The following is a 27,489-nucleotide window of genomic DNA, read 5'->3' on the forward strand; positions in this document are numbered from 1 at the left end:
TCCAGAGAAAATGAAAAAACTAACTTCAAAAGATATATGCACGCCCACGCTCATTGCATGATTATTTACAACAGCCAAGATATGGAAACAACCTAAGTGTCCATTGATGGATGATGGATAAAGAAATTGTGATGTGTGTGTTTGTGTGTGTGTGTGTGTGTAATGGGATATTACTAAGCCATAAAAAAACTTGCCATTTGCAACAACATGGATCAACCTAGAGAGTATTATGCTAAGTGAAATCAGTCAAAGAGAAATATTGTACGATTTTACTTATAGGTGGAATCTAAATAAACAAATGAAGAAACATAACAAAACAGAAACAGAGTTATGATACAGAAAACAAACAGGTGGTTGCTAGAGGGGAGGAGAGGGAAGGGAGGAAAGAAATATGTGTGGGAGATTAGGAGGTACAAACTTTCAGTGTCAAAATAAATGAGTATGAAATGTACAGTGTGGGGAACATAGTTAAAACAGGGCCCTGTTAGGGCACATGGCCTTGTGCCCATGAATACGTTATGACTGCTTCTGTTTCCCTCTCGGCTCACAGTCCCATGGTGTTGCCTCAGAGAAACTTTCCAGAATGGAGTATACATGGATTTTTAAAGATGTTCAAAGTAAGCAGAGACAAGTAGTCTTCAGTTAAAAACAAATTGCTGAAAATACTCTAAAGATGGCAATTGGAAAGAAATTACACTGACGCTCATGAATGAGGATACCCCTAGGCAGATTCCACTTGGGATACACCTTTATGTTTCAGAACTGCAGAATTTCCAAAGATCTGTCCAAAGATTCTGGTTTAAAATCAGATTCTAAAAGCACTCTCACTCCATTTTTAGTTTATGTGATGAGATGTGGACAGGTGCAGCCCCCGAGGGTGTTTTCTCAGTGTAGAGTGGGCTGCAAGAAAGGCCAGTTGTGGCCCATGTTCTTCTTCCCCAGTCCTGCAATTCTTCCTAAGGATCCCACAGTGGTGAAACAGAGATGAACACATAAAATTCAAGGTTCAGGAGCTTAACACTCTCCTATCATACAAAAGCACATCTGTGGTTCTGCATCTTTGGATTCAACCAACCACAATCGTATAGTATTGAAGTAAATTCACTTCAGTTATTCCTTAGATGATAGCCTCTAAGCATCAACAGCTCTTTTTGGTGTTTCCACTGAGAAATCACAGTAGGTTTGCATAGATAACACTGTACTCACAGAATAAACTCAGAATGAGCTGGAACTGTGTAGATGAATGTAACTATTTCCCTAAATGGGAGAAACTCCATGGTTTAATGCAGCAAAATGAAAAAGCCAAATATTGTAACATTTAAAAAATTTAAAGGGAAATGAAAATCCTCTCAAATGACATTAAACACAAATAGATACCACAAACATCTATGGCCCAAATCAACAGGCAGTCCCAAGCCCTAGAAAACAATATCCAAGATCATGACTATATATTCCACATACAAAATGTATAACAATTGCAAAAATGAAGATGAACTATGTCTATACTTTTGGGTAATCTTGACTGTGAATCCAAAATGCAGGAATTTATTGTTGCACTCTATTTACTTCCACATCCAAGTTTTTCCTCAACCAGTGTTCAAGATGTACCACCTAGCACAAATTCAAGTGATCACTGACATCATCATTCACTGAGGCTCTTACCCTCACAGAAAAGATTTATTAACACCACAGCATCTCTATGATCTAATGTATTTTTTGTGGGGTGGGAGGCCTCGACTCGCAGCATGAGGGACTTCCCTAACCAGGGAACGAACCCATGCCCCTGCAGTAGAAGCACAGAGCCCTAACCACTGGACCTCCAGGGAATTCCCTCATGGTATTTTTTAATATTCATCTATCTTATACACCAAAAGTTTTACCATTTATTAATTGTCTTTCTTTTCTCACAAAGATGTAAGCACCTGCACTGCTTGAACCTGTTTTTCTTTTTTTTTTTTTTTTTTTTTGTGGTATGCGGGCCTCACTGTTGTGGCCTCTCCCTTGCGGAGCACAGGCTCCGGACGCGCAGGCCCAGCGGCCATGGCTCACGGGCCCAGCCGCTCCGCGGCACGCGGGATCCTCCCAGACCGGGGCACGAACCCGCGTCCCCCGCATCGGCAGGCGGACTCCCAACCACTGCGCCACCAGGGAAGCCCGAACCTGTTTTTCTAATGTTACTTTATCCAAATCCTACAGTGCCCTGATTATGTGTGCTGAATTTGGTACTCTAAAGTGCATGGCAATAAGGAATATTGAAAAATTAGCAACAAGACTATAGTATCTGAGAAAGAAATGCTTGACTAAAATAGTGGTCCATGGGAATTCCCTGGTAGTCCAGTGGTTAGGACTTAGTGCTCTCACTGCCGTGGGCCTGAGTTCAATCCCTGATCAGGGAACCAAGATCTCACAAGCTGCACAGCACGGCCAAAAAAAAAAAAAAAAGAAATAGTGGTCCTGTCTTTCTCCCTTGGTAGGTTTGCATTCTCTCACAATTTATCTAAACTTACAGGCCCCAGTTGAGTCATAAAAGGGATATTAAAAATATTACATAGTATAATAGGAAGTAACTTTACATATTTTTTTACAAAAACAGCATCTAATACACTGAGGGAAATGCATCAGTGTTTAGAAAACAAGTAGGGGGCTTCCTTGGTGGCGCAGTGGTTGAGAGTCCGCCTGCCGATGCAGGGGACACGGGTTCGTGCCCCGGTCCGGGAAGATCCCACATGCCGCGGAGCGGCTGGGCCCGTGAGCCATGGCCGCTGAGCCTGCGCGTCCGGAGCCTGTGCTCTGCAACGGGAGAGGCCACAACAGTGAGAGGCCCGCGTACCACAAAAAAAAAAAAAAAAAAAAAAAAAAAAGTAGAAAAGGCAAAAGCTGTTCCAGAGGACCGGGACCTGGCCTGCATTCATTGCAAGGGTAAGTCTTTTCCTGTTGAAGAGAAAAATGCCACACAACTTCAGCAAATAAGATAATTGGTGACCATGATGGATCAAGACGTTTATAAGGGGATTATGTAACCATAGCTCTAAAAATAGTAAAAGATAAAGTTCAAAAGCATTAAAAAGACCAGTATTCCCCTCTTCTTACTGAGGCTTCTTAAGAATTAAGTTTAGCTTTATCACCTTTGTTTTTGCCTTCTAGAAAACGATTATGATTACCACTGATAAAGTTTCCCTCCTCATAACATTCAATACAGAAAAAAATCTTGTTTCCTTGAGTGGTAGTCAAATCTTCCAACACAAGCTAAAATGCTATAAGAATTCCTTTTGAACATCCTATTACAATTATACTCCACAGTCCTTTACAGTGTGTGGTCATTCTTATTTGAATTCATTACAACCTTCTCTTTGACTACTGGTGCAATCCTGTGAGGCATTGGAAAGAGGGCACTGAAAAAACATGATCTAACTTTTGGGTATTAAGAATGATTAAGAAATTAGCTACATGACAAAAATTGCAACTAAAAAAAAAAAGAAAATTTCCTGGAGGAATAAAATACCTGAATTCATATGCACATAATCTTCACTCATAATGTATAATGAATAAATGAAGAAAATTATAAAGTTTACCTTAAAATTGATAATTATAATGGCATATTTTCATATCTCCTCCCAGGAAATTAAAAAAACCAACATTTGTTAGCACTCGATGGCTTAGAGAACAGTTAATAAAATGTTTCTATGAAACAATTACAGAAGCATTCCTGTGACAAAAATATTCACATAACTTCTAGTTATATATGAACATAATTTAAAACATATTGAGAGATTACATTCAACTATAAGAACAAGACACACCAACACAAGGAAGTAGTTTATTTTCACATGGAAGGATCAGGTGAAGGCAGCCCATGTACAATGCAGTAGAGAAACAAAACTCCCCTGTTGCATTTTCACTGCACCATTGCAGGTGTCATGGTGAATCAGGAAAACATACTCACTAGCACCATTAACAGCATAAGGTGTTTATTATACATTTTAGACTTTAAATGGATACAGAGAAGAGGGGACTCAGACAATACTCCCAAATAGTGAAGTCCAAAGTAGCTTCCTGGTGCATAGAAGAGGCCTTACAGAAAAATCTAAACTATGATGGATCTTTGAGGTGAATCTTGGGAAGGCAAAAGTGGAAACCTACAGCTCTAGGAAAATGGAAATCAAACATTGGTGGTGGTTTTGAGGTACTCTTGATTGCAAGGTCAAAGAATCCAAAAACTGGGCTGGAAGATGATATCCTTGAAGTTCCTATGTATTGGTCTCACTTCCTGTATGGCGCCTCCAGACTCTGACTAATGCCTTGTTTACTTCTGCTTTCCAAATCCCAGGCAAGTGAGGCTACTGGTGAATTTTAATGTGGAACCATAAAGGGTATGGATTCTATAAAACTTAGTTTCTAACAAAGTCAAGATGGCGGACCAGGAAGATGCAGAGTTGGCGTTTCCACACAACTAGGGCACCTACCAGCACTGGAGGGGGACCATGGACACCTAAGGGGACGGGAGGAACCCCTAAGCAACCGGGTAGCATGTGAGGGAGGAGAAGCAGTGGAGGCGGGATGGTACCAGCACCCTTGAGGGGCAGCTGGGAGAGGGGAGGGGTTCCCACACCCAGACGGGGAACGGGGAGAATACTGGGAGTGCGGAGGATCAGAGGGAATGTGGCCAGTGTTTCCCCTGCCCACTTGGGCCCTGGGGAGGCTGCTGATGTGCTAGGTCCGATCCTCTGCCCACTAAGCCCCCCTCCAACCACCTGGGTCCTGAGGGAGTGGGAGGGAGAGGAGGGGAGGGAAAGTAAAGCCCAGAGTGACGGGACCAGTGCCACTGGGGGATGGCTAGGAGAGCAAAGGGGTTCCCACACCCAGTTGGGCCCACCCACGGTTAGGGGATCAATGGGGACAGGGGAGACCCTCGGGAAGCAGAGGAAAGGAAGGGAGTAAGGCCACTGTTTCCCCTGCCAACTTGGGCCCTAGGGAGCCTGCTGAGATCCTGGGCCTAACCCTCCACCCTCAGAGGCTCCCTTCTGCCACTGAGCCTAAGCCCCACTCCCACTCCCTCACCCAGGGCCTCACCTCCAAACTCCAGCTTCAAGGCACTCAGAAGACCCCTTGAGGCCAACCTTCCTTTCCCCACTGCACAGGCCCTAAGCCTAGGCCCCACTCCCAAGGCCTTTTCCAGCTGCAAAGGTCCTGAGCCTAAGCCACAGCACATGCTTAAATGTCATGCCTGCCTAGGCCCCACCCTGCTTAAGCTCCGCCCCCCACAGCCAAGGCCTTTTCCAGCTTTTTTTTTTAAGGTTGTGATTCTGTTTTACCTTGTTGTTATTTTTTTTTTTTTTTGCGGTATGCGGGCCTCTCACTGTTGTGGCCTCTCCCGTTGCGGAGCACAGGCTCCGGACGCACAGGCTCAGCGGCCATGGCTCACGGGCTTAGTTGCTCCGCGGCATGTGGGATCTTCCCGGACCAGGGCACGAACCCGTGTCTCCTGCATCGGCAGGCGGATTCTCAACCACTGCGCCACCAGGGAAGCCCCTACCTTGTTGTTATTGATTCATTTATATTTTTATTTTTTCTAATAAATTTTTTATTTTTCTAATTTTATTTTATTCTTTATACTTTGTTATTGTTCTGCTCCTTTTGGCTTGTTCATTTTTTGTTCTTCATTCTGTTGTGGTTCTGTTTTACCTTGCTGTAGTTGTTCCACTTATATTTTTATTTTTCCTAGTATATTATTTATTTTTAAATTTAATTTTATTTTTTATTCTTTGTATTGTACTGCTCCTTTATTTTCTCTCTTTTCTTTTGCCACACCACACAGCTTCCAGGATCTTGGTTCCCAGACCGGGAGTTGGGCCTGAGCTCCCATGGTGGCAGTTCCAACTCCAAACCACTGGACTAACAGAGAACCTCAGACCTCAAGGAATATTAACCGGAATGAGGTCTCTCAGAGGTCCTCATCTCGGCACCAAGACCCGCTCTACCCAACTGCCTGCAAACTCCAGTGCTGGACACCTCAGGCCAAACAACCAGTAAGACGGGAATACAGCCCCTCCCATCACAAAAAAATGAGATGGCAAAAAAATATGTTACAGACAAAGGAGCACAGTAAAAACCTACAAGACCAAATAAATGAAAAGGAAATAAGCAACCTACCTAAAAAAGAATTCAGAGTAATGATAGTAAAGATGATCCAAAATCTCGGAAAGAGAATGGAGGCACGGGTCAAGAAAATACGAGAAATGTTTGACAAAGACCTACAAGAACTAAAGAACAAACAAACAGTGATGAACAACACAATAACTAAAATGAAAAATACACTAGAAGGAATCCATAGCAGAACAACTGAGGCAGAAGAGCGAATAAGTGAGCTGGAACATAAAATGGTAGAAACAACTTCCAAGGAGCAGAATTAAGAAAAAAGACTGAAAAGAATTGAGGACAGTCTCAGAGACCTCTGGGACAACATTAAATGCACCAACATTTGAATTATAGGGGTCTCAGAAGAAGAAGAGAATGAGAAAAGGTCTGAGAAAATATTTGAAGATATTATAGTTGAAAACTTCCCTAATATGGGAAAGGAAATAGCCACCCAGGTCCAGAAAGCACAGAGTCCCATACAGGATAAACCCTAAGAGAAACATACCAAGACACATATTAATCAAAGTAACAAAAATTAAATTCAAAGAAAAAATATTAAAAGCAGCAAGGGGAAAGCAACAAATAACATATAAGGGAATCCCCATAAGATTATCAGCTGATTTTTCAGCAGAAACTCTGCAGGCCAGTATGGAGTGGCAGGATATATTTAAAGTGATGAAAGGGAAAAACCTACAACCAAGATTACTCTACCCAGAAAGGATCTCATTCAGATTTGACAGAGAAATCAAAAGCTTTACAGACAAGTAAAACTAAGAGAATACAGCACCACCAAACCAGCTTTACAACAAATGCTAAAGGAACTTCTCTAGGCAGGAAACACAAGAGAAGGAAAAGACCCACAAAAACAAACCCAAATCAATTAAGAAAATGGTAATAGGAACATAACATATCAATAATCACCTTGAATGTAAATGAATTAAATGCTCCAACCAAAGACACAGACGGACTGAATGGATATAGAAACAAGACCCGAATATATGCTGTCTACAAGGGACCCAGTTCAGACCTAGGGACACATACAGACTGAAAGTGAGGGGATGGAAAAAGATATTTAATGAAAATGGAAATCACAAGAAAGCTGGAGTAGCAATACTCATATCCAATAAAATAGAGTTTAAAATGAAGACTTTTACAAGAGATAGGGAAGGACACTACATAACAATCAAGGGATCAATCCAAGAAGAAAGCATAACAATTATAAATATTTATGCACCCAACATAGGAGCTCCTCAATACATATGGCACCATAAAAGGGGAAATTGACAGTAACACAATAATAGTGGGAGACTTGAACACCTTACTTACACCAATAGACAGATCAGACAGAAAATAAATAAGGAAACACAAGCTTTAAATGACACAATAGACCAGACAGACTTAATTAATACTTATAAGACATTCCACCCGACAGCAGAAGAATACACTTTCTTCTCAAGTGCACACAGAACGTTCTCCAGGATAGGTCACATTTGAGTCACAAATCAAACCTTGAAAAATTTAAGAAAATTGAAATCGTATCAAGCATCTTTTCTGACAACAACGCTATGAGATTAGAAATCAGTTACAGGAAAAAAAAACTGGAAAACACACAAACACATGGAGGCTAAACAGTGCACTGCTAAATAACCAAGAGATCACTGAAGAAATCAAAGAGGAAATTTAAAAAAATACCGAGAAACAAATAACGAAAACACGACAATCCAAAACCTACGGGACGCAGCAAAAGCATTTCTAAGAGGGGAGTTTATAGCAATTCAAGCTCACCTCAAGAAACAAGAAAAATCTCAAATAAACAATGTAACCTTACACCTAAAGCAACTAGAAAAAGAAGAACAAAGAAAATCCAAAGTTAGTAGAAGGAAAGAAACCATAAAGATCAGAGCAGAGGGCTTCCCTGGTGGCGCAGTGGTTGAGAGTCCGCCTGCCGAGGCGGGGGACGCGAGTTCGTGCCCCAGTCTGGGAAGATCCCACGTGCCGCGGAGCGGCTGGGCCCGTGAGCCATGGCCGCTGAGCCTGTGCGTCCGGAGCCTGTGCTCTGCAACGGGAGAGGCCACAACAGTGAGAGGCCCAAAAGATCAGAGCAGAAATAAATAGAAATGAAGAAAACAATAGCAAAGATCAATAAAACTAAAAGTTTTTTCTTTGAGAAGATAAACAAAACTGATAAACCTTTAGCCAGAATAATCAAGAAAAAAAGGGAGAGGACTCAAATCAATAAAATTAGACATGAAAAGGAGAAATTACAACTGACACCGCAGAAATACAAAGGATCATAGGAGACTACGACAAGCAACTATATGCCAATAAAATGGACAACCTGGAAGAAATGGACAAATTCTTGGAAAGGTACAACTTTCCAAGACTGAACCAGGAACAGTTAGAAAATATAAACAGAACAATCACACGTAATGAAATTGAAACTGTAATTAAAAATCTTCCAACAAACAAAAGTCCAGGACCAGATGGCTTCACAGGCAAACTTTATCAAACATTTAGAGAAGAGTTAACACCTATCCTTCTCAAACTCTTCCAAAAAATTGCAGAGGGAGGAACACTCCAAAACTCGTTCTACAAGGCCACCAAAACCAGGCAAAGATATCACACAAAAAAGAAAATTACAGACCAATATCACTGATGAACATAGATGCAAAAATCCTCAACAAAATACTAGCAAACAGAGTCCAACAACACATTAAAAAGATCACACACCATGATCAAGTGGAATATACCCCAGGGATGCAAGGATTCTTCAATATATGCAAATCAATCAATGTGTTACACTGTATTAACAAATTAAAGAACAAAAACCATATGATCATCTCAATAGACACAGAAAAAGATCCAACACCCATTTATGATAAAAACTCTCCAGAAAGTGGGCAGAGAGGGAACAGACCTATGTATGAACATACCATACATAATAAAGGTCATATATGACAAACCCACAGCAAACATCATTCTCAAAGGTGAAAAACTGAAAGCATTTCCTCTAAGATCAGGAACAAGACAAGGATGTCCACTCTTGCCACGATTATTCAACACAGTATTGGAAGTCCTAGCCACAGCAATCAGAGAAGACAAAGAAATGAAAGGAATACAAATTGGAAAAGAAGAAGTAAAACTGTCACTGTTTGCAGATGACATGATACTATACATAGAAAATCCTAAAGATGCCACCAAAAAACCACTAGAACTCATCAATGGATTTGGTAAGGTTACAGGATACAAAATTAATGCACAGAAATCTCTTGCATTCTTATACACTAACAATGAAAGATCAGAAAGAGAAATTAAGAAAACAATCCCATTTACCATCACAACAAAAAGAATAAAATACCTTGGAATAAACCTACCTAAGGAGGCAAAAGACCTGTATTCAGAAAAGTATAAAACACTGATGAAAGAAATAAAAGATTACACAGATGGAGATATATACCATGTTCCTGGATTCAAAGAATCAATACTGTGAAAATGACTATACTTCCCAAAGCAATCTACAGGTTCAATGCAATCCCTATCAAAGTACCAATGGCATTTTTCACAGAACTACAACAAAAAATTTGACAATTTGTATGGAAACACAAAAGATCCCTAATAGACAAAGCAACTTTGAGAAAGAAAAATGGAGCTGGAGGAATCAGCCTCCCCAACTTCAGACTATACTACATAGGTACAGTAATCAAGACAGTATGGTACTGGCTCAAAAACAGAAATATAGGGCTTCCCTGGTGGCGCAGTGGTTGGGAGTCTGCCTGCTGATACAGGGGATGCGGGTTTGTGCCCCGGTCCGGGAGGATCCCACATGCCGCGGAGTGGCTGGGCCCGTGGGCCATGGCCGCTGGGCCTGCGCGTCTGGAGCCTGTGCTTCACAACGGGAGAGGCCACAGCAGTGAGAGGCCCGTGTACCGCAAAAAAAAAAAAAAAAAACACCACAGAAATATAGATCAATGGTACAGGATAGAAAGCTCAGAGATAAACCCACTCACCTATGGTCACCTAATCTATGACAAAGGAGGCAAGAATATATAATGGAGAAAAGACAGCCTCTTCAATAAATGGTGCTGGGAAAACTGGACAACTACATGCAAAAGAATGAAATTAGAACACTACCTAACACCAGACACAAAAATAACCTCAAAATGGACTCAAGACCTAAATGTAAGACTGGACACTATAAAACTCTTAAAGAGAAAACATAGGAAAAACACTCTGACATAAATCACAGCAAGATCTTTTATGACCCACCTCCTAGAGAAATGGAAATAAAAACAAAAATAAGCATATGGGACCTAAACTTAAAAGCTTTTGCACAGCAAAGGAAACCATAAACAAGATGAAAAGACAACTCGTAGAATGGGAGAAAATATTTGCAAACGAAGCAGCAGAGAAGGGATTAATCTCCAAAACATACAAACAGCTCATGCAGCTCAATATCAAAAAAACAAACAACCCAATCAAAAAATGGGCGCCAAGACCTAAACAGACATTTCACCAAAGAAGACACACAGATGGCCAAGAGGCACATGAAAAGATGCTCAACATCACTAATTATTAGAGAATGCAACTCAAAACTACAATGAGAAAAAAAAAACTACAATGAGGTATCACCTCACACCAGTCAGAACAATCATCATCAAAAAATCTACAATAAATGCTGGAGAGCATGTGGAGAAAAGGGATCCCTCTTGCACTGTTGGTGGGAATGTAAATTGATACAGCCACTGTGGAGAACAGTATGGAGGTTCCTTAAAAAACTAATAATAGAACTACCATATGACCCAGCAATCCCACTACTGGGCATATACCCTGAGAAAAACATAATTCAAAAAGACACATGTACCCCAATGTTCACTGCAGCACTATTTCAATAGCCAGGACATGGAAACAACCTAAATATCCATCGATAGATGAATGGATACAGAAGATGTGGTGTGTGTGTGCATGCACATATGTGTATACACACACACACACACACACACACATATAATGGAATATTACTCAGCCATAAAAATAAATGAAATTGGGGCTTCCCTGGTGGCACAGTGGTTAAGAATCCGCCTGTGAATGCTGGGGACATGGGTTAGAGCCCTGGTCTGGGAAGATCCCACATGCTGTGGAGCAACTAAGCCCATACACCACAACTACTGAGCCTGCGCTCTAGAGCCCGCGAACCACAACTACTGAAGCTCGTGTGTCACGATTACTGAGCCTGTGAACCACAACTACTGAGCCTACATGCCACAACTATTGAAGCCTGCACACCTAGAGCCCATGCTCCACAACAAGAGAAGCCACTGCAATGAGAAGCTCACACACCACAATGAAGAGTAGCCCCTGCTCACCACAACTAAAGAAAGCCCGCATGCAGCAACGAAGACCCAACGCAGCCAAAAATAAATAAATGAATTAATTAAAAGAGAAAAGAAAATAAGCCTTTAAAAAAAAAGAAATGGAATTGGGTCATTTGTAGAGATGTGGATGGACCTAGAGTCTGTCACACAGAGTGAAATAAGTCAGAAGGAGAAAAACAAATACTGTATATTAACACATGTATGTGGAATCTAGAAAAATGGTACAGATGAACATATTTGCAGGCCAGGAATAGAAACGCAGAAGTAGAGTACAGACGTGTGGACACAGAGGGGGAAGGGGAGTGTGGGATGAATTGGGAGATTAGGTTTGACATAAATACAGTGCAGTGTATAAAATAGATAGCTAGTGGGAACCTGCTGTAGAGCACAGGGAGCTCAACTTGGTGCTCTGTATTAACCTAGATGGGTGGGATGGGGGGAAGGGAGGTCCAAGAGGGTGGGGATATATGTATATATATAGCAGATTCACTTCACTGTACAGAAGAAACTAACACAACATTGTAAAGCAATTATACTCCAATAAAAAAATTTAGTTTCTAACATTACCCACAGGCTCAGATATTTGTCCCATCACAGGTCTCTCTTCTTAAAATCTATTCACCAAATAACAGTCATTGGAAGAACAACAAGCAAAGGCCCAAATATAAAAACAATTATTCACATGAAACTCCAAAAAAGGAGCTTTGTCATAAGAAAGGTAGAATACATACAATAGACTATAAAGATATCCAGGAACTGCCCAGTATCCAGATATCCCGTAGGAAAATCCCAACAAATACTACATTTTCCAATTGTCCCTTAACATAGAATAAAACTATAAAAAATTAAACCTGACTATGCACATATCAGAAATACAGTTCAATTCACCCATGGATCCAACAGACTTCAAAATGGGGAGAGAAAATATTAACTGATTCAAGGAAAAAGCACTGCTTTTTTTTTTTTTTTTTTTTCAGTACGTGGGCCTCTCACTGTTGTGGTCTCTCCCGTTGCAGAGCACAGGCTCCAGACGCACAGGCTCAGCAGCCATGGCTCACGGGTCTAGCCACTCCGTGGCATGTGGGATCTTCCCGGACCAGGGCATGAACCCGTGTCCCATGCATTGGCAGGCAGACTCTCAACCACTGCACCACCAGGGAAGCCCAAGCACTGCCTTTTAATCTTATGTACTACTGTTGAAAGATGACTTGCAGAATTATATCACCCCAATATTCATTTATGAAAGTAGTAGAAACCCACACTCCAGTGATATACTTTAAGAAAGAGGCTTGATAAACAATATATTTACAACTTGTAAAAAACAATTATTTTGTGTTGAAAGTTTTTTGGAATGTTATACACGGATTAATTTTCATCAAGCTTTCTCATGTCACTTACATTTATAATTTATTTCCGGTGGGAGTTTTAACATGTAACGATGAAGGCCAACTGAAGTCTTTCCCATGCTGTTTACATTCAAAAGGTTCTACCCTGTGAGTCTTTTCATGCCTTCGGAAAGAAGTGGGATGGCTGAAGCCCTTCCCACATTCTTTACATTCATAGGGTTTCTCTCCAGTGTGAGTTCTTTCATGTCTTCGAAAACTCTGATACCACCTGAAAGCTTTTCCACATTCCTTACATGCATAGGGTTTCTCTCCTGTGTGAGTCCTTTCATGTGTTTGCAAGGAACTGTAACCTCTGTAGGCTTTACCACATTGTTTACATTCATAGGGTTTTTCTCTAGTGTGAGTTCTTTCATGTGTTCGAAGATAACTGGGACACCTGAATGCTTTACTACATTTTTTACATTCATAGGGTTTTTCTCCAGTGTGATTTCTTTCATGTCTTCGAAAACTTTGATAACACCTGAAGGCCTTTCCACATTGTTCACATTCATAGGGTTTCTCTCCAGTATGAATTCTTATGTGTGTTTCTAAGGAAGTGTAATCTCTGCAGGCTTTTCCACACTGCTTACATTCATAGAGTTTCTCTCCAGTGTGTGTTCTTTCATGTAGTCGTAGCAAAGTTGAACAACTAAAGGCTCTTCCACACTCCTTACATTCATAGGGTTTCTCTCCAGTGTGAGTTCTTTCATGTTTTTGAAAGGAAGGGTAATACCTGAAGGTTTTACCACACTGTTTACATTCATAGGGTTTCTCTCCAGTGTGACTCCTTTGATGTATTTGAAATGAACTGGGAGAAATAAATGCTTTCTCACACTGCTTACATTTATAAGGTCCCGCTCCAGTGTGAGTGATCATGTGCACTCGAAGGCTTGCAAGAGCTCTAAGGGCTTTCCCACATTCCTTACATTCATAAGGTTTTTCCCCAGTATGAGTTCTTTCATGTTTTCTAAAAGAACTGGGACAACTGAAGGCTTTACTACATTTTTGGCATTCATAGGGTTTTTCTCCAGTGTGATTTCTTTCATGTATTTGGAAACCTATATTAGAACTGAAAGTTTTACCACATGGCTTACATTCATAGGGTTTCTCTCCAGTATGAACTCTTTCATGTGTTTGGAAGGAAGGGTAATATCTGAAGGTTTTACCACATTGTTTACATTCATAAGGTTTCTTTCCAGTGTGAGTTCTTTCATGTGTTCGGAGGGAACTGGGACAACTGAATGCTTTACTACATTTTTTACATTCATAGGATTTCTCTCCTGTGTGAGTCCTCTCATGTGTTTGTAAAGTTTGATGATATCTATAGGCTTTTCCACAATGTTTACATTTATAAGGTTTCTCTCCAGTGTGGGCTCTTTCATGTATCTGAAGTGAAGCTGAAGAACTAAAAGTTTTTCCACAATCCTTACACTTATAAGACGCACCTCCAGTATGTGTTACCATGTGTCTCTGAAAAGTTTTGAGCTGCATGAAGGCTTTCTCACACTCCTTACATTTATAGGCTTTCCCTCCAGTGTGATTTCTTTTATGTTTTTCAAAACACTGCAGATAACTAAAGGCTTTTCCACATACATTACATTTATATGGCTTCTCTCCATTTTTCTGATACTCATATGGCTTGTGTCCAATGTGACTTCTAGTGTACCTATTATGGGATGAATGATGCATGAGGACTTTTCCACATACTTTGTGTTCCCATGGTTTTACTCTGATAAGAGTTTTCTTGTTCAGATTGAGATTTGGAATAAGGCTGAGGTTTTCTCTACATGGACTATCCTCTTTCCCTTCACATATTCTCCCTACCTTATGACTCCTGCAAAAAACAAGAAGGAATTATTAATGATCTCTTTATTAATGATTTCATACTTATTACAATATTTCAGCTACAATTTTATTATTTGTAGCAAAACTATAGGTATTTTTCTATTTTGCGTGAATTGTTCAAAACTGAATATACTGAATGCTCCGCAAGAGGACTCACCCTTGCTCACCAAAATGGTGATATTTATACATAGGGCTTATTAATACTGTTTCCAAGTGAACTATTTTGCAAACACTGAACATTATGTCATATGTAAGAAAGTAATTTGGTGAAAATTTTCTGAGAAGCAATAAATTTGAAGCATGGATTGTCTTGTTTCTTTTTAAGATCTGGTACAATAATATAATTCTCATGTGAAACACTGATTTCTGCTGGGAGTGCCACTCACCTTAGTTTTCTCCCCTGGTTTTTGCACTGATCTTCAATGTCATGATCTTTCCATGTTTCTCCTAAAATGCAGACACAGAAAAATGATTCCAAAGTATTAGAAGTTATAGAAAAATTATTAGATTCTAGTACAGTGAGCTGTGACCATACCTAGTTTATTTATTTACCAATGTCCTCCCTGTACACATTCCACCTCTTAGAATAATATTGTAGGGCAGAAAAACTTGACCTTTGACTGACAAGGTGAAGGTAAGCTGTCATTCTTACCTACTGAGGCCAGGTTCCTGAAGGTTTCCCCCATCACATCTCTGTAGAGTTTCTTCTGTGAAAAATCCAGTAAAGCCCACTCTTCCAGGGTGAAGTTCACAGCAACATACTCAAAGACCACTGCGTCCTACAACATCCCATATGTATGTATGGCAGGATGAGTAAGACTGACAGCACTGGACATCTATACTCCAATTATAAGGAAGGTTACATATGATTCTGCTATCTCCCAACATTTATTCTCTGACTTGATCATCAGAAACTAATTCTCTGTCCATACTTACTTCCTCATAAATTTAACAGCATCAGGAACACATGAAAATTATTTACATAGTTTTACTGCAATCGCATTACAAATCCTATTGCTGTCTAATGGCAGGGTCCAAAGTATGTGGGGAAATGTCAGAAATGCTATACAAATGAAACAAATATTATCAATTTAAGACCATCCATTGGTGAGAAAAACTCTTTCCTCCCTTTTCTTATTACCCACCATTTACACACTCCATGACGCAGAGTGTATAATATCCTGTAATAAACCATAATGGAAAAGAATATGAAAAAGAATATGTATATATATGCATAACTGAATCACTCTGATGTATAGCAGAAACTAACACAATGCTGTAAATCAACTATACTTCAATAAAATAAATTTAAAAAGATCAAGAGCTACTTTATCATAATGACAAAGGTGTCAATTCTCCATGAAGGCATAACAATTGTTCATGTGTACATGCATCACAACAAATGGGCAAAATATATGAGGCCCAAACTGATAGAATGCAAGAAAGTAAGCGAATCCACTACTAACTGTAGACTTCAACACCTCCTTATCGTGAATTATCAATTGCAGCAGGCAGAAAATTAGGAAGGACAGAACTGAAATCAATAGTACCATGGAACAACTGGATTTCATTGTAATCCATGGAAATCATTCTTCTCAAGTTCATAAGGAACATTCACCAAGACAGAACACTTTCTGGGACATAAAACATACTTCAACAAATTTGAAAGGACAGCAGTCATTCAAAATATGTTCTCACACCACACAGGCACTAGTCTAGAAATCAGTAACACGAAGATAGTCAGAAACTCCCCAAAATACGTGGAGATTCAACAATATGCTTCTAAATGATACATGTGATCAAAAAAGAAGTCCCAAGAGAAATAAAAAATTATTTTGAAGTAAATGAAAATACAACTAATCAAGGGTTGTGGGATGCAGCAAAACAATGCTTAGAGGGAAATTTATGCCACTGAACAAATACACTAGAAAAAAAAGAAAAATCTATAATCAACAATGTAAATATCTACCTTCTGAAGGAAAAGAACAATTTAAACCCAAAGTAAGCAGAATAAAAGAAATAATAAAAATTGGGGGGAAAATCAGTGGAGTATATTAAAAGAAAAAAAGCTGGTTCTTTGATAAGATCAATGAAACTGATAAACAGCTTGTGATCATAACTAAGAAAAAGAGAGAAATTACAACACAAGACCATCAGGGGTGACCAGAAGGTATGGGAGGTGGGTGCTGAAGCCTCTTCACTGTAGTGAAGGAGTCTTTGAGGACACTATCAGGTGTGCCTGTTGTATGGCAACAGTCTTGAGCCTTCTATGGTAGGGGTGTCCATTCACTGTGGTCCAATTTCCAAGTAACCACATAAATGGGCTCTGGTAAATTTATAAACGAGGGATATGTTGCCTCCCAAACATCACAAGAATCTAGACGATGTTGTGGGTGCTGAGACGGACTATTGGTATTTCTTCATGGTGCTAGGAATGGGTGGCCTTCTGTTTATTAAATTTTTTAAAATGTATTCATTTAAAGGTATCCAGGCCTCATATGTTTGGAGCAATGCCCATCCACTTTTTACAAGCCCACCTTTTTCAATACTGTTATGTCCTGAATATCAAATGAACTTCCTCAGAAGAGATGTCATTAATGTCATATCTCTGCTCGTGGCACAAGGTGGATGCAGTTCAGATCCTGCCTGCAGAGACTGTGTGTTCACAGTGGTGTTGAGGTTCCCTGATGGTAACCAGTTAAAGGTGTATCATGTCCTTTCAGAGGTGAAGGCCAAGTGCAGCTGAGAGGCTGTTGAAACAGGAACTGAACAGAACAGATGTAGCCAAATCTGTGAGGGTGGAATGTTGAGCAGAATGTTTAGCAGTTGCTGAGTAGATGGAGTCAGTAACTTCCATAATATTGGGGACTAGGAATAGGGGTTTATGTGATGGGACAACAGCCTCAAGGTTGTAGCATTCCACTGTGAGGTGTTTTTCACTCTTTCTAGGTTTAATAACAGGTCAAATTAGGCTGTTCAAAGCAGAAGCCCTGGGGATAATCACTTCTTCCCAAAATAAAAGGTTTCTTAAAGTTTTCAATCCTCAAAGGCACTGTTTAACTTATACTGGGTCATATAACTAATTTAACTAAGGGGTAAGGACCATGGAGTCTCATTTTGTGAAGCCAATTTGAAAGTGGCAAGAACTTAATTTTAATTTATGATTTATTGGTTCAGAGCTTTCCTGCTCACTATGGGACATTTTGTGACAATGGTTGCTATGATCGTAAGGAGTGGCAAAGAGTTCTGATGGTTACGGTGAAGTATACCAATCTGCCCTCTATATTATATTCAGTACTTCCTCTAAGATCATGCAGTACACCTTGCTTAAATTTACTGAGATCCTAGGTATAACTAACTTGATATCTCTCACTCAATAATTGTAGGAAGGTTTGTAAATTACGGCATTATAGGAGACTGTAACATTAATTCAAAACCTATGTTCTGAAGATGCTCAAAAAGCAAGGACTGCCCTTTTTATCTTTTTGGTTATGTAAATTTTTTAGTATACTTTGGATTTCCAACTGGAAAATTGTGAGCCTTTTTTCAATACCTTTTTTCCTTTTGTTCCTTCTCTCCCGTCCTTCCCTATATTATATATTAAGTCCCAGGATATCCTTTGGAAGAGAGGGTGTCCTCTCTACCCTGGGACTCATAAAATTTTTCCTCCAGGGGCACACACTAGTGTCATTGGGATCAGAGGTCTCCTCCACGACTACCGGGTATTTTATAGAGTTTTTAGGTTAAGTTTGAACTAATCCCTTTGCTGTGCCACAGTAAGGCTATGGGTGTTGTCCCCCGTAACTCAGAGGGTCAGGATCTTCGCTGCAGTAGAGGCAGGTGCAGCAGCAGCAGAGGTCAGCCCTCATATTAGGAGAGTGGACTCAGCTCATCACCTACCGGCTGCCTTTCCCAGTCTCCTTCTCTCTCTGAAATACCTGCTCTTTAAGGAGTGGCCATCTGATGGGCTCACCTCATTCACAGGGTATAATCAGCCTTTTACTCCCCAAAGACAAGGCAATCGCAGCCTCAGTTACACTTTTACTTAAAGACACAGATAGGCTCCAGCCAACACATAAGGAGCCTTTCTCATACTCCTGCTCTGAGAGGACAAGGAATTACCAAAACTTCCAACTTGGTGTCCTCCGTATATAGAACCCAGGCTTGGTGGGGTCAGCAAGGCCACACAGGGCAGCTCAGCGCACAGGAGGAGCTCCTCAGCAAACAGCAGCTCACAGAGCAGGAGCCCCCAGGCTTTCTTATCAGCCCGTCCAGGTAAGAAGAACTAGGCAAAGAGGGAGGGGTGAGGCTTAACTTTCAGTAGTCAAACATCAAATACGTGGACCCCCCGACAGCTCATTATAAGAACAAATCCAGTAAGCATTAGCACTGGTTTGTTCTTATACAAAGAAACACTAACAAAATGATCAAGAAGTAATCAAAACTGGTCATTTCAGGGTGGCTGGAATAAGAGCAGAGAAGTAGAACAGGATATGTAAGTTAGTTTCCTATCTTAGGAATTTTTAAAAAATTCAACCTTTCCATGCATTAGTTACTGAAAATAAGGAGAGAAGTTTACATACACTGCCTTTTCCTATGATTAATCATTATTTTAAATTAGCTTTTGCTTTTTAAAATTTAAACTTTTCTACATAAGAAACTACTTCAAAATTTAATCCTTTAAACACTAGCAGATATAAAACTGCAGACCATTAAAAATTTACAAATCCCTTTCCAACTAAAAAAACGGGATTTCTATCAACAGCCCTAATGTACAATGCTTCAACTTACAATTTTTCGACTTTCAACAGATACACTTACAACCATCCTGTGCCCATACAACCATTCTATTTTTCACATTCAGTACAGTACTCAACAAAGTACATCAGACAGTCAACACTTTATTATAAAATAGGCCTTGTGTTAGATGATTCTGCCCAAATGTAGGCTAATGTAAGTGTTCTGAGCATGTTTAAGGCAGACTAGGCTAAGCTATGATGTTCAGTAAGTTAAGGTATATTAAATGCATTTTCAACTATCAAGATTTTAAATTTACGATGGGATTATTGGGATGTAAACCCCTCATAAATTTAGTAAGATCTGTAATAGTTCCTCCCGCCACTATATTTAACATAACATATTTTATAGTATGAGTAGCATATTATAATACATTAGGGGTTTCAATTAAGCCCTGAAATGTACTAGAAATTTCAAAGATTTCCATAAGCTTTGAGGTGTTTTCCTCATATCAATGAAAAAAGAAATTCAACTGCTTTTTCCTTGCATGCATTAAAATAGGAATTCGGGCTTCCCTGGTGGCGCAGTGGTTGAGAATCCGCCTGCCGATGCAGGGGACACAGGTTCGTGCCCCGGTCCGGGAAGATCCCACATGCTGCGGAGCGGCTGGGCCCGTGAGCCGTGGCCGCTGAGCCTGCGCGTCCGGAGCCTGTGCTCCGCAACGGGAGAGGCCACAACAGTGAGAGGCCCACGTACCACAAAAAAAAAAAATTGGAATTCATTTGCCTTAGGAATAGTATAGCCTCTTGAAAGTCAAAGTTCTCTAGAGACATGGACAGACACTGACCTAAAAAATGAAAGAAGCACCTGAGAACTTAAAAACACCCATAACTCACATCTTGAGGTTCTCCTGCCTAAATGGAGCCAAAATTCTATCTGGCTCCACAATTTTCTTATCTTACACTGTATGTGTCAACCAACTTACATAGTATAACCCTGAATGCCAACGAGAACCAGAATCAACACAGATATGCAGCACGCTTCGCTACAATTCAGAAAACAAAAATACCACCACATTCAAAAAGTTGAACATAATCGCAACTTGGGTTCTAAACACTCCTGGTTGAGATGTAACCCCCTACAGTGTGTCAGACTCTGGTGAAGGAGGGTAGGGACACCTGAGCAGCCACAAGAAAGAACACTGGGAGCTCCATACGTCCTCCCCGCTGTAAGCATGGAAGCTCTCCCTCCCCCAGGCTTCTACTCTCACAAGTGAGGAAACTCTCAGCCTGATTCTGTTTAAGGGTCTGACCAAAATTAACTCCCAAATTCATCAACCCTTGGTCCATGAGACAGAACACCTGACCTGCAGACTCTCAATGTGCACCAATTACATTCTGAATGCAAAACTTCAACATAAGGCCTAAAAATGTCTAGACCTAAGGACCCACAACTACAAACTCAGAAATAGCATCACGACACACCTCCCATCCCCATGTGCACATGCATCCCCAGTGTTCCAGGGGTTTGGTAGCTTTCCTCAGTATAAAGGACTCCTTCTGTGGTGGGTGTGACCAGGAAGGACACCGGCAGAAGGAGGTTCCCCAGGAAGAATCCAACAGGCCTTTAAGTATTGCCCTTTGCAGACAAAAAGGGAGCCATAGCTTGGGCCAGGCCTCTGCTCCACTCTGCAATTGCTCTGGAACAACGCTGATACTTTAAATGACACAAAGCCAGTGTGTGAACAATCCCAAAAGTCACTCAAACCCAGCATTTACATAGAAAGGACAGAAGAAAACTGTAAGGCACTTTGACGAGTTCAAATAGAAAACCCCAAATATCTATTCAGGTGTCAGGTAATTATTATTTCCAGGGAAAGAAACTGATTTGTAAACAACTAATCAAACTGGAACACCTACTCTGCAATTCTAAGCCCTGGAAATTTACTTGAAAACACCCAAAAGTAAAGAATAGACCTCAGGAACTTCCTGTATGTGCTCAGGGGAATAAAGAGTGAAAGAATCCTATACAAATGGAACGTGTAATACTGGAACATATTATTTTCTTCTAAAATTCACCTGTTTCTTGCCTGCTTAGAACTATTTTATACTGTTTTTGAAGCTCTATTGATTAAATACATTTTACCTCTATTGAAAAACTGAGACTTAAATAAGTGAAAAAAAATCTTTCTGAGGTGATAAACCCAGAGAGGAGCTGTTCTGACAAAACACCCAGGAAAATTTCCAAAGAAGAACCTCCACGCAAAGCACTTCCCATAGGATGTGTGTGTGCAGGACAGATTAGGGGGAGAGTCAAGAGGATTTGATGCAACCTAGTTCTAAGCGGTTATTCTTGGCTTTCCTCTCACGAAAACAGCCACAGGCAAACATAAATCTTTTAAAAACAGCATTCCATGGCTCTGGAGAAAAAAGATAAAATATTGGATCTGTGTGACATGCAGCCGGAAGACAAACAGTTAGTTGATTATAATGATGTGAATTAGAGAGGGGAAGTTGGCTCTGGGAAGGAGGTGAGGGATCTGAACATTTAGGGATTTATTATCAGTCCTAGGAGGAGCTACGGCGGGGGGACAGAAGCATGGATTTGAGACTCCGCTTCCCAAATATGTAGAAAACTCAGGAGAAAACAGGTGACCCCTGGGAGAAAGGGACCGGGAACACCACAGACTACAGCTCCTCCCACGCACGAACCCCAGAGACCGAGGCCTGATTGTCACTAATGACCCTCCCCGTGGCTACCGCACAGTCTGGGGAGACGCCGGGACGTAGGAACAGCGCTGCCCAGCGAAGCTCTGGGGTCGGGCGCCGAGCTAAATAACGGGACAGAACGCCCGGGGTCCGGCTGCCGTCCCAGCCTCCACGCTGCGGGCGGGAGGGGACTGAGGTCCGAGTCCCGCCACAGCCGGTTCCCACAAGACGCTCCGCCCCAACTCCGCACTCAGGAGCAGCACACTCACCATTTCTAGGTTTCTTGGATCTCCCTGAGTCCTTCCGACGGCTCCCACGACCAGTGCAGGTCACTGCGCAACACAGACAGCGGCCCGCTCACCAGGAACCGTGAACCACAGGCTATACCCGATCTCCGGCGAGGCCGGCGCCAGTAGGGACGTCCACTCCGGTGCGGTACGTCGCCCCCACCCACCTGCCCCAGCGGCGCCCCTGATTGGATAGCTCGGAGGGCCACGCCCCTCAGCTTGAGCTACAACAGGAGGGAGGATGCGCTGCTCACCCGAACCACCTTCTGCTAGTGGGTGGGAACCTGACCCAGCCACGACCGTTTGTATGGAGAAAAAACTTTCTCTTGGTCTGGGGCTGCCTCTACAGTTTTTTTCTCCCAGCTCTTTGTGAACATGTGGTCACAGTTTACAGGGAATTCTTGAGCTTTCGTGAAACAAGCACACAGCACGAGGGTGGCCCAGGCCACACTGGAATAAGAGGGTCTTCTGTCTCTAGGGATCAAGGGCTTGGCATAGGGCTGTCAGGCCACTCAGGGAACTGCAACCCTTGTTTAGAAACACAAGACACTAAATGTGACCTCACCACTGATAATAAAGAACCCGGCTGCATTTGATCTTTGATCCTTGCAAGGATTGAGCCTTCCACCCATCCCTTTCCCACCCCCACTTATTTGGTACTTAAGTGAAAGAAACCTAGGGCACTTGGATCTGTGGGAAGTTTGAACCCGACAGCCCCAGCCTGGGCACAAGGACTCAGTCTAACCACAGGGCGTGAGATGTACTCATTAAACTATTAGGTGATGAAATAAAAATTCATATTCTAAGGCAAGTCAAGGAAAATTTAAACATAAAAAATTTTCTCTGCCCTTTGGCCTCCTCCTTCCCCTCTACTGTGCATTGTGTATCAGCATTATGCATCAACCAAACCTCCCCACCGGCAGAAATACCTGCTCAACCATAAAGAGCAACATTCTCCTAGTATCAAGAAGATAACTCCTTAGGAGATAGCCTTCCTGCTTAATCTTGTAAGGGGCCACAAATACCCATGACCCACTATTCATACTTGCTTTGTACATGTAGACCTGGATTGTGTAAACTGTCAGTAATACATCATTTAATGTACAGCCCTCTGCCTCAAAATCTTATATAACTGTGCTTTGACATCTAGTGGGCAGAATAGTTCTTGGAGCTTTCTGAGGGTATATTTCCAGGTTATAATCCTCAATTTGGCTCGAATAAAATTTTCCATTTCTTTCTTAGATCAACTAATTTTTACATCAACACAGGTTTCATTAAATTCACATTTTACATTGGAAGGAAATTTATTTTAGATCAGATTTTGCCAGTGTTTCTCGAGAACTTCAAAATGTAAATGACTAGGGCTTCCCTGGTGGCAGCAGTGGTTGAGAGTCCGCCTGCCGATGCAGGGGACGCGGGTCCGTGCCCCCGGTCCGGGAAGATCCCACATGCCGCGGAGCGGCTGGGCCCGTGAGCCATGGCCGCTGAGCCTGCGCGTCCAGAGCCTGTGCTCCGCAACGGGAGAGGCCACAAACAGTGAGAGGCCCGCGTACCGCCAAAAAAAAAAAAAAAAAAGTAAATTACTATAATGTCCCTAAGGCAACTGATTCTGATTTTCACTGATAGAAAATAGTAAGTCTTTATCTAAACAGGGAAGTATCTGGAAATCCACGCCCCGCCCCCACCAGCTTTACTGAGGTATGACTAATAAAACTGCCTGAATTCAAAGATTACAATGTGATGATTAAATATACGGTATCCTACATTGTATACTTGAAATCAGCCAAGACAGTGGATTAAGTAATCTCACCACCCACACAAAAAGTAACCATGTGTGGTGATGGATGTGTTAATCAATCTGGAAACTCTTATATGCCTACAAGATTGAAACGTATAACTCTTAATGTATTTAATTTATATGAACACCTTTATTGAGACATAATGTAGATACCATACAATGCATCACATTAAAGAGTACAATTCAAAGGTTTTCAGTATATCCCCAGATATATGCAATCATTCCCACAGTTGATTTTTGAAGATTTTCATCATCTCAAAAAGAAATTCCTCTTCACTTTTTCACTCCCAATATCCCATTTTCCTCCTCCAATATCCAGCCTTAGGAAACCTTAATCTACTATCTGTCTCTATAGGTTTCCTTATTCAGGGCTCTCAAATGAATGGAATTATGTAATATATGGTTTCTGTGATTGATTTCATTCATTCGGCATAGCTTTTTCAAGGTACACCCATGCTGTAGCATTGATCAATATTTCATTCATTTTAATGGCCAAATAATATTCCACTAGATGGATAAAATGTTTGTTTATCCTTTCATCTGTTAATAGACATTCAGATTATTTCCACTTTTTGGCTACTATGAGTAACATTGCTATAAATTTCATGTACAAATTTCTGTTTGACCACATGCTTTCATTTTTTCATAGGCATATAGCTGGGAAAGGAACTGGGGGGTCATATGATAATTATAGATTTAATTTTTGAGAAACTGCCTGACTGTTGATCAAGTGGCTGCACCATTTGTGAATAAAATATTTCAAGTGTTGATAGAAAAAAAGGATCTAACTAGAATTCGTTGTTGAGCAAAATTATCCTTCAAAGGTAAGGGGGAAATAAAGACTTTGAGACAGGGCTTCCTTGGTGGTGCAGTGGTTGGTAATCCACCTGCCAAAGCAGGGGTCCGCCTACCAAAGCAGGGGATGCAGGTTCGAGACCTGGTCTGGGAAGATCCCACATGCCATGGAGCAACTGAGCCCATGAGCCACAACTGCTGAGCCTGTGCTCTGGAGGCCGCGAGCCACAACTACTGAGGCCCGTGCGCCTGGAGCCCATTCTCTGCAACAAGAGAAGCCACCACAATGAGAAGCCCATGCGCCGCAACGAAGACCCAACACAGCCAAAAATAAATAAAATAAATAAATTTATTTAAAACAGAATTTATAAAGACTTTGAGACAAACGTATTAGGGAATTTGTCACCAGTACACCCGCTTTGCAAGAAATGTTAAAAGAAATTCTTCAAAAGGAAGGAAAGTGATAAAGGGAGAGCTTTTGAGAAAAAAAATAAATGAAGGGAAAATATCACTTTAAAAAGTTCTTAATTAATCTGATAGATAACACTTAATGAAAATAATACCAGAAACAATTTATTTGGTAATTATAGCTTATGGATAAGCAAAATGAGTGACAGCAATGTTGAAAGGGACAGGAAGAGAGGAATTGGGAATATGAGGAATTTATACAACCAGTGAAGTGGTTTAGTGATACTTGAAAGTCGACTTGGGTTAACTGTAAATGTATACTACAATTCAAGAGCAACCAATAATAAAGTAAGTAAAGTATAATTGCTATGCTAGGAGAAGAAAAAATAGAATCAAGTAAAATGCTCAAAGCCAGAGAAGACAGAAAAAAGGCAGAAGACAAAAGGGAAAAAAAAGAACAAGGGCAACAAATAGAAACCACAAAAATTATTGTAGATATTAATGCAACTGTATTAATAATCACTTTAAAAGTCAATGGTCTAAATACAACAACTGAAAGACAGATACTGTCAGAATGGATAAAAAAACAACACCCAATTATGTATTGTCTGTAACAAACTGACATTAACATTAAAGACAGATGGAGTAAGACTAAGATATGTAAAGATGTATCATGTTAACATTAAAAAATAGTTGAGGAAGTTGGACTTCCCTGGCAGTCCAGTGGTTAAGACTCTGGTCCAGTGGTTAAGACTCCATGATTCCAATGTAAGGGACGCAGGTTCAATCCCTGGTTGGGGAATTAAGATCCCACATGCTGCGCGGTATGGACAAAACATTAAAAAAAATTTTTTTAATAGTTGAAATATCTAATTTCAGATAAAGCACAGGGATAAAATGGGGCATTACATAATGATAAAGGGGTCAAGTCTCTAAGGAGACACAGCAATCCTTGTGCTTATGCACACAATAAAGTGGCAAAATACACCAGGGAAAAATGGATAGAACTGCAAGGAGAAATAGATGGCTCCACTATGATTACTGGAGACTTCAACACTCCTCCATTAATAATTATGAGAACCAGCAGCAATTGGATTTAATTGAAAACTGTGAAATAACTCCATCAAGCAACAGCAGAATATATATTCTTCTCAAGTGCATATGGAAAATTCATGAAGATAAAAACACACTGTATAACATAAAACACACCTTAACAAATCTGAAAGAAGAGAAATCATATAAAATATGCTTTCAGACCACAAAGGCATTAATCTAGAAATCAATAACAGAAAGATATTAGGAACTCCTTAAATACTTGGAGATTAAACAACACACTTCTAAATAACTCATGGATCAAAGAAGACTCAAGAGCAATTAAAAATTATTTTGAATTGAACAAAAATGAAAGTACAATTGTTTAAAATTGTGGGATCTAGCAAAAAGTGCTTAAAGGAAATTTATAGCATTGAAGGCATACACTTGAAAAAAGAGATCTGTGTAATAAGTGATCTAAACCTCAACTTTACACAACTAGAAAAAGAGGAGCAAATGAAACCAAAATTAAGCACAAGAAGATAAATAATAAACGCTGGAGAAGAAATCAATAAAATTATGGGAAGCCAATGGAGAAAACCCAACAAAACCAAAAGCTGGCTCTTTGAAAATATCAATAAAATTAAGATACATGCACACAAGCTGAGAAAAAAAAAGAGGGAAAAAAGAAATTATTAGTATCAGGAACAAAAAGGGAGAAAATGTAACTGTAAAAGCATTTGACAAAATACATTCATGACAGCAAACAACAAATAGAAGGGAAGTTCCTCTTCCTGAGAAAGACCATCTACAAGAAATCTGTGGTTAACATGATACTTATGGTGAGAAACTAGATGCCTTCCTGGTAAGATCAAGAAGGCAATGACGGCCCCTCTCTCACCAGTCCTAGTCAACACTGTACCAGAAGTCTAAGCTAATCCAATGAAAGAAAATACAAGGAAAGGAAATAAAAGGTATACAGAATGG

General features: G+C 40.5%; 1 protein-coding gene across 1 annotated transcript in view; it reads right to left on the reverse strand.

Annotated features, from left to right (window-relative positions):
- The window catches only part of LOC131755823 (zinc finger protein 709-like), an 82,983-nt gene extending 60,410 nt beyond the window's left edge, over positions 1 to 22,573 (reverse strand). Inside the window, 4 exon segments of the mRNA XM_059062430.2 lie at positions 13,015 to 14,726; positions 15,124 to 15,184; positions 15,390 to 15,516; positions 22,452 to 22,573. Coding sequence (XP_058918413.2) covers positions 13,015 to 14,726; positions 15,124 to 15,184; positions 15,390 to 15,516; positions 22,452 to 22,454 — 1,903 coding nt within the window. The 5' untranslated portion in view covers positions 22,455 to 22,573.
- Between the last annotated feature and the right edge of the window lie 4,916 nt (positions 22,574 to 27,489).

The sequence above is a fragment of the Kogia breviceps genome, chromosome 4 (genome assembly GCF_026419965.1).
Source record: "Kogia breviceps isolate mKogBre1 chromosome 4, mKogBre1 haplotype 1, whole genome shotgun sequence".
Taxonomy (NCBI): Eukaryota; Metazoa; Chordata; class Mammalia; order Artiodactyla; family Physeteridae; genus Kogia; species Kogia breviceps.